Source organism: Apaloderma vittatum, unplaced genomic scaffold, assembly GCF_000703405.1.
Source record: "Apaloderma vittatum isolate BGI_N311 unplaced genomic scaffold, ASM70340v1 scaffold17143, whole genome shotgun sequence".
NCBI classification, from domain to species: domain Eukaryota; kingdom Metazoa; phylum Chordata; class Aves; order Trogoniformes; family Trogonidae; genus Apaloderma; species Apaloderma vittatum.
The window spans coordinates 40,389-47,886 of NW_009706602.1; the positions used below are offsets into that span (position 1 = coordinate 40,389).

At 40.2% G+C, this 7,498-nt stretch overlaps 1 protein-coding gene across 1 annotated transcript in view; it reads left to right on the forward strand.

Annotated features, from left to right (window-relative positions):
* Positions 1-7,498, forward strand: part of BPTF (bromodomain PHD finger transcription factor) — a 51,157-nt gene that overhangs the window by 40,203 nt on the left and 3,456 nt on the right. The window contains exons 27-30 of the mRNA XM_009865862.1: positions 76-407; positions 3,660-3,833; positions 4,910-5,102; positions 6,077-6,161. Of these exons, the coding sequence (XP_009864164.1) occupies positions 76-407; positions 3,660-3,833; positions 4,910-5,102; positions 6,077-6,161 (784 nt within the window). The remainder of the gene's footprint in view (positions 1-75; positions 408-3,659; positions 3,834-4,909; positions 5,103-6,076; positions 6,162-7,498) is intronic.

Consider the following 7,498-nt stretch of genomic DNA (forward strand, 5'->3'; position numbering starts at 1 on the left):
TCTGGATTTTAATCCTGTCCTGGAATAATCACATCGAGTGCCTCCCTCTCTATTTATTCATTTAATGTACTTTAGGAGGAGCTAAAGAAAGACTTGAGTAAAATTAAGAAAGAAAAAGAGAGAGCCCAGGCAGCCGCAGCTGCTGCAGCTGCAGCCGCTGCCCCGCCACCACCGCCGCCACCACTGCCACCGGCACCACCTCAGCAACACGCGGCCAGCGTCACCTCCTCCTCCTCCTCCACCACAGTCCCCATGCCTGTATCCTCCCAGAAGAGAAAGAGAGATGAGGAGAAGGATTCGTCAGCTTCCAAGTCCAAGAAAAAGAAAATGATTTCTACTACCTCAAAGGAAACAAAGAAGGACACAAAGCTTTACTGCATCTGTAAAACGCCTTATGATGAGTCTAAGTGAGTAGTGACTGCCCTCGCCTTCTACTGTGTGTGCTTAGCTGTAGGTGAGCCTGTAGCTGGTAGTGCAAGGTAGTTCTAGAATTGGAGAGAGAGCATCAGGTTTTATTGCAGTGATCACTAAGGTGTAAAGAATAAAGTCTCTGTTTTCCACTAGCAGTTACAAAACTATTAACATACTTGATTTATACTGTTAATGTACATGATTTATAGTTTTACTTGTTTGCATGTTTCCATTGTATGACCTTTCTGTCTCACATGCACATACTCTTTTTTTCTTTTTTTTCCTCCGCTCTGTTATTCTTTGGCCGTTTTGCCTCTGCCTCAGAAGCAAGTGACAATTTGGTTTGAGAAATTTCTTGTGAACAAGTAGCTGATTTTCTTTAGAAATAGCTTTGGTACCGTCTTCCAATAAATGACAATTTTTTTGTAAGTCAGTAGCCAATAAAGGGGATTCCGAGTTACTGGACTGCAGTTCACTTTGGACAGTGTTTCAGGTAGAAATGGTTTCCATGTGTTACAATTTGCATCCCAGGGCTGATAAAAAAATTACATCTGACAAAGTGTAAACTGCAGTTCTCTAGTTCAATTCTGACTGATCAAGGAAAAATATTTACACTACATACACAGTTTGTGAAGAAGTTTAATATGTGGTGGAGTAGAAGACTGGATTGCGGGGTGTAGTGTTATGGATTCCTGCTTAAGCTAGAAATGACTCCCATCATCAGGATGGTTATCTGATAGCTGTGTAGAGCTGTATGCAAAATCAATTTGACTTGAGACCAATTCCAAGTGAGTATGTGTCTGCTCAACAAGTGACAACACCAGAACTTATTAACCGGTGCCATTTGGTGCTGGTTTAAATACTGGTAACAGAAAGAACCTGTAGAGCTGAAGTAGTGCTTTCACTCCGGTAACGGTTTTGGTTGTTTTTTTTTTAAATGGAGTTGAGGTCTTTGGGTTTTGTTCACCGTGGCAGTTGAGTAGCTCTTACCATTGCATCAGAGTGGGAAATTGGACTGCTCGCTGTGCTGCCAGTGCTGTAGAAATAGCAGATTCTGATGCCCTGGTGATTAATTCACTGTTAATTCTAAGGGACGTCACCAGTCTTGCTTGGAGAAAGGATGTTGCATTAGGCTTTCCATCACGTAGGAGGATACCCTGTTCTCATTTTGTTGTGACAAGGAGCAAAGGTCTGTGCTGCTGCTGTTGTTAGTAAGGGGTAGAACTCTCACAAAAAAGATGAGAGGAACAAAGTCTGTGAGAAAAAAGATGTGAATGTCAGACTAACTTTTTCCCTAGGGGGCATTTGAGTAAGCTGATGAAAAATGTGGTCAGAGTGAATTTTGTTAGCCTGAACTGTGCTTTAATGCACAGAATAAAATCAAGAAAGTGAAATGGCAATAACTTAGTAGTATCCTTAGACATATGATTCAGTTCTGCTTTCCTTTTTGTGAATTCTAAATTTTATGTTCTAACAAATTATGACTGTACTGTTCAACTGCATTATCCTTTCACTATGTGGGAAAGGATTAGTCAAGTTTTAAAACAGTTTTCTAATAAACATTTTTTTAAAATTTTCCTATATATGTAGATATCAGGTACTCTTCTTTGTGTTGGTGTCTCTTTTCTACTTCAGAAAAGATAGGTGTGCTGCTTGAAAAGCTAATTTGTGGTATATTACGAGTATCCTATGCATTTTTTAGGATGTAGTAAATCCTCAAAAGTCATTGTGTGTCATGTATTTTATTGGAAATCTCCTGCGTTTACTTCTCATTCGTGATACTCCAAAGTTGTAGAGACTTGCTCGTATAGTTTTCAAGGATAGTCAGTAAGGGTATCTATCTTTCTAAGATTTCTACTTAGATTCCAACTTATTTGTTAAAGCCTAATGTGAAACAAAAGGCGGGTAAAACATCTGCCCCACCTTCTAGTGGCAAGGTAGTACCTACACCGATACGTAAATGTGCTTCTACATCACCGGGAGTAGGCAGACACAGTCCCAGTCCCTCAGGCCACAGGCTGAATGGTTGCTGAGAGCTGTCAGAAGGAGATATATATATCTCCATTCTTTATGGAAGATTGGATTGTGTGATAAATTTATTTTTTTAGGATTTGCCTGATTGGAAATTAGAAGGAAAAGACAGGATCTGAGTCTCTGGAACACGTGCAGAGGCCCAAGGAATCAGAGCTGCTCGTGTTGTGGAACAGGTGCTAGCTCGTGTCCTGTTGCTGGTGGGCAGCGTGCCATGGCTGGCGCTTGCGGAGCAACCAACCCGGGTGGCAGCGATTCCCCAGCAGCACGTGGCAGGTGGTTGGTGGCCTCCAAAATCTAGGAAGATCAAGGTTCTGAGTCAGCTTGCTTTTGCTTAGGCAGAGAGAATGGATTGTGTAACTTTCGCCCATCTGGTCGATTGTCACTAGTCATAGGTGTGTTTCAAGGTATCCATACGCAAAATGTCAAACATCCTTGCATAATATTTTTACGGTTTTGTCACATCATTCTGTGCAAGGTCCCATTCACGTGATTCTGTGCCTGGTTCCCTTCACTTCGTGTCATGCCATACCTGGTTCCGTCACATAGCTGTGTTTGGAGTAGGCATTGGTCTCTGAAGAATGATCCACATTCCAATTTGTTGCAATTTTGGGTAGTTCAATATCTTGTTTTTCAGTGCCCTCACACTACCATAAAATATGTAAAGTTACAGCAACCATATCCCGACCCCATTTTCTTCCGTATCATGTGATACCAATATGTATTCTAGACATGGCTGGTATGCATGTTCTTCGTAGTGTACTTGTAACTCCTAGTTGGTGTGTGCGCTTTGCTTTTGTTTTTTAAATTAACTGAGACCTGCATTTTCAAACCTTAAGGAAGTACTTCAGTGGCCTTTGAGCTGCAGTTTTGAAAATGTAAATCCTTCTCTTTGGCCTTGTCTTTTTGTGCATTTTACAGTTTTTCCGCGCACATGTCGGAGACGTGCCTTTTTAGCCCAGTTTCCACAAAGTCTGGTTACATATCAATGTGAATTTTAAATGAACTATCAATTTAAAATTGACCCAAGTGTCCTTACTGCCAGTAGAGCTGCAGCATGAGATGTTAGTGTGTCAGGCTAGAACGCTAGGAAGCCTGAGACAGAAAACTGCAGAGAGCAGGCCAGCAAGAAAGTGCAGCAGAGAGAAATGCAGGGAAAAGTGCCATGCCATTTGAAATGACAATTACATTGTCATTTTCATTGTGAATACTTTTAGGTTCTATATTGGCTGTGATCTTTGTACTAACTGGTATCATGGAGAATGTGTTGGCATCACAGAAAAGGAGGCTAAGAAAATGGATGTGTACATCTGTAATGATTGTAAACGGGCACAAGAGGGCAGCAGTGAGGAATTGTACTGTATCTGCAGAACACCTTATGATGAGTCGCAGTGAGTTCTGATAAGAACCTCTTATTTAATGTTTAGGTAGCAAACTGCTCTGACTGTGGTTACTTGTTCCTTGCAAAGAAAAAAAAAGACGTTATTCCGCGTATGTTGTATTCGTTCGTAATGCAAATTGCTTTTCGGTAATTGTCTACCTCTCCAAAATGTTTCTGTACAGTTAATGTTTAGGAAAGCGAAGTTTTCAGAGTAGTTAAAATGTGTTGGGTTTTTTGTCTTGTTTTGTTTTTTTTAAAAAAAAAAGAAACGTCATGTACTTTAAATTGGGATTGATTTTTTTCTTTTTTTTTTTAACAAGGGATGGTTAGATTAAAAGACAAATGTAGTATTTAGTGGATTTTATTTTATTTTTTGTGCTTTAATCTGGTCTGGATAGAAGGTGCAATTTTAGTATGGGATTATGTGGTTGGTATCTTTTACTTGCAAGGTTTTGTGTCATAGAATACCCCTTCTGTTTTCAACTGCAAGACTGAGGCTTCCGCATGAAAAATATTCACACAGAGTGAAACAAGAGCCCTAGTTGTAGTCCAGTTTGTGCAAAACGTATCTGGATTTGTTTTGGATACTGATTGGGTGATACTTGTGGCATTACACTGTTCCTTTCAACTGATTTTTGAAATCTTGGTTGCTTGAAAGCACCTAGTATAAAATTTAGGAACTAATTTTGAAGTGGACTGTAATTTAGCCTGTTTGTAAATGCAAAAGCAGTTTCGATAGTATAATTGGAATTTGTCCCTCTGAAATAGCAATTGGGTGAGACTTGTGGCATTACACTGTTCCTTTCAACTGTAAAGCAGAGGAATGATTTTTGAAATCTTGATTGCTTGAAAGCACCTAGTATAAAATTTAGGAACTAATTTTGAAGTGGACTGTAATTTAGCCTGTTTGTAAATGCAAAAGCAGTTTCGATAGTATAATTGGAATTTGTCCCTCTGAAATAGCACGTTACGCTGTTGTGTTTAATGATGCCAGGTATCTGCTTGTGGGCAGGGGATTGCAGGTTTGTGTCTTTGATTGTAGCCTTTAAGTAGATTGAGTCACTGACATGGTTTTGGCTCTTGCAGATTTTACATTGGCTGCGACCGATGTCAGAACTGGTATCACGGGCGCTGTGTTGGCATTTTACAAAGTGAGGCAGATCTCATTGATGAATACGTGTGTCCGCAATGTCAGTCCACGGAAGACGCCATGACTGTACTCAGTCCCCTCACAGACAAAGATTACGAAGGTTTAAGAAGAGTACTGCGTTCCTTACAGGTGAGAAGACACATTGCAGCAAAGCAGACCCAGTTTTACTGTACGAGAGATACCTAGTGAATCTTGGGGAAGGTTCTGATTTCTCTTCCACTTGTCTGAGACTTCTTTAAAAAGGAAATGGCAAAGCTTCGGTTTTTTGCACTTTGTCAGCCACAAACTCGATTGGCATTGTTGTGCTGAGAAATATTTGCAGTAACTAGTACATCGCTGTTTCTCAGTTAGTGAAACTAAACAATCCCTTCCGTGGAAGGCTTTTAAAGGAAGCAGGTTTAGTTAAAACATAAAAAGGCAGAGTATTGGCCTAACTGCACAGGGTGTAGATGATGTAACATTCTACTCTTAGTTTTGTGTGATTTCTGACCTATGCTTTTGTACTTTAATCTCAGTGTTACTGATCTCAGTAGTGTTCCCACAGAGTCATTGCTAGCATGTACCTGATGGCTTCCTGATAAAAAGAATTACATCAGTCCATTACAGTGTATTTCTGCTTTATCTGTCATTCCCAAATATGCATCTTCTGCTCTAACTGTAAAGAATTTTGGTGGAATAATCATGTAGTGACAGAAATCTCAAGAGAGTTATGTTTTGCTTTGTTCTACATTTTACATTTATGAAAACGAATTAATTTCAGCGTACTTGTAAGTGAAAACAGCAGCCCGTTTCTAGGTGTGAAGCGCCCAGCACTCGCAGTAAATTCATTACGGGCTTTTCTGTGCAGCCTCCTCAGCTCAGTGTCCTGTTGGGTGCGAATTTCACGTTCCTTGTTTTGAAGACCAGCTGCTCGGTCACTGACACTGGGGTTACTTCAGACAGTCGTCAGATGAGAACTAATTACATTTTCAAGTAACACTGCACTTCTTTGTTAGGTTCAGCTTTAGGCCTTGGCAGATAAAAGTAGAATGGAAATGTTTAGCTACCCAACAGTGCTAATTTGACTGAATTTTTCTTGTAATTCTGTCTTGTTTCCCTGACAGGCTCACAAGATGGCGTGGCCGTTCCTAGAACCGGTAGACCCCAATGATGCACCAGATTATTATGGTGTTATTAAAGAACCAATGGGTAAGTGTTTCTGAGCAACAGAGGACAATCTTGCAGTCTTTTGCTTTCATTGTTTTGTTTCTTTTTCTGCATCAGTTCCTCCTGCACAGTGTGGGTGGGGTACGTACTCCAGAGTCTGAGGAGGAAGCGGTGCTAACGCGCTGCAGTGTGACGTGCAACTTAACCTGGACTTTAAAATTACCTTCTTCTGACTTGATAGTCTACCAAATTTCACTTGAGGTGTAATTTGTCTTTAAAGCTGTATGAACAAGAATTGATTTACATGTTGTGTGTGAGGGAAGAAGTGGAAGGGGAGATGTTGCGGCTTTGTGGTGTTATATCCTGATCTTACTAGACCTTACCAGTTAGCGAGGAATAAGCTAGGTCAGCACTTGAATGTGAAACCTGTGGGGGAAAATCTACCTCCCGCCAGGAATACTGCTGCTAAATATCAATCCTTCCAGTTAGTGAACCAATACTTTTCCGTATGTCTAAATGAGAGAAAGTTGTCATTTGAGCTTCCCCACCTACTTCTTACTGATCCTATAAATCAGAAAGTTCAATTTAGTATCTTGGCAAAATTGTAATATGTTGAGTGAAAATGATATTTGGCTTAGAAATCGCATCCTTTTCTGTTTCAAAGTTTTCGATTGTGGTGTTACAAAAATGCTGAACTACTCTATTCTGTGGGGTTCAAGTTTATAAGGAAAGTTCAGGTGAAGAATGTGATGGTTGAATGAAGTAAACAAAAGCTCATTTAGCCCTTTCTGACTTAACTAGCAGGAAAATACATGGGTAAGTATGGAAGTAAATATGTATATATAAAACACACAAGATAATCCAGGCCCATTTATGTTTGTTTTCATACATTCTGCCATTACTGGCATTTCAAAGCAAGCACTTTAAGGCATTTTTCAAGAGCAGGTCATTGTTTTTCCAGCTAAAAGTGCCACTATACGTTTAGACAGCTACATCTATAGCAGTTCTCATTCCTCTCCCTCTTTTTAATTTACATTTGCATAAAAATAGGACAGTTAGTGCTTACTTCACCATCGTGGTGCCGTTAATGTGTCTAGTCCGTAAGGATCAGAGCCCCAGCATTTTGCATGATCCTGCACTTGAAATCTTTCATCTGTGCCGTGTCGTGAAGTGCGTAAGCCTATGAAAATGGGTAATCTGTTCAAACTGAGTCATGAATTCAGATACAAAATAATCAGAAGGTTTAGATAGCTGTTATAGGTACATATGTGACTCTTGGCCTCGGTGGGGGCTGTAAAAAAAATAAACTAAGAGTAACTGCATCCAGATTGTCTGTCCTTGTCTCCCCCCCCCCCCCCCCCTTGCCTTCATTACACAAC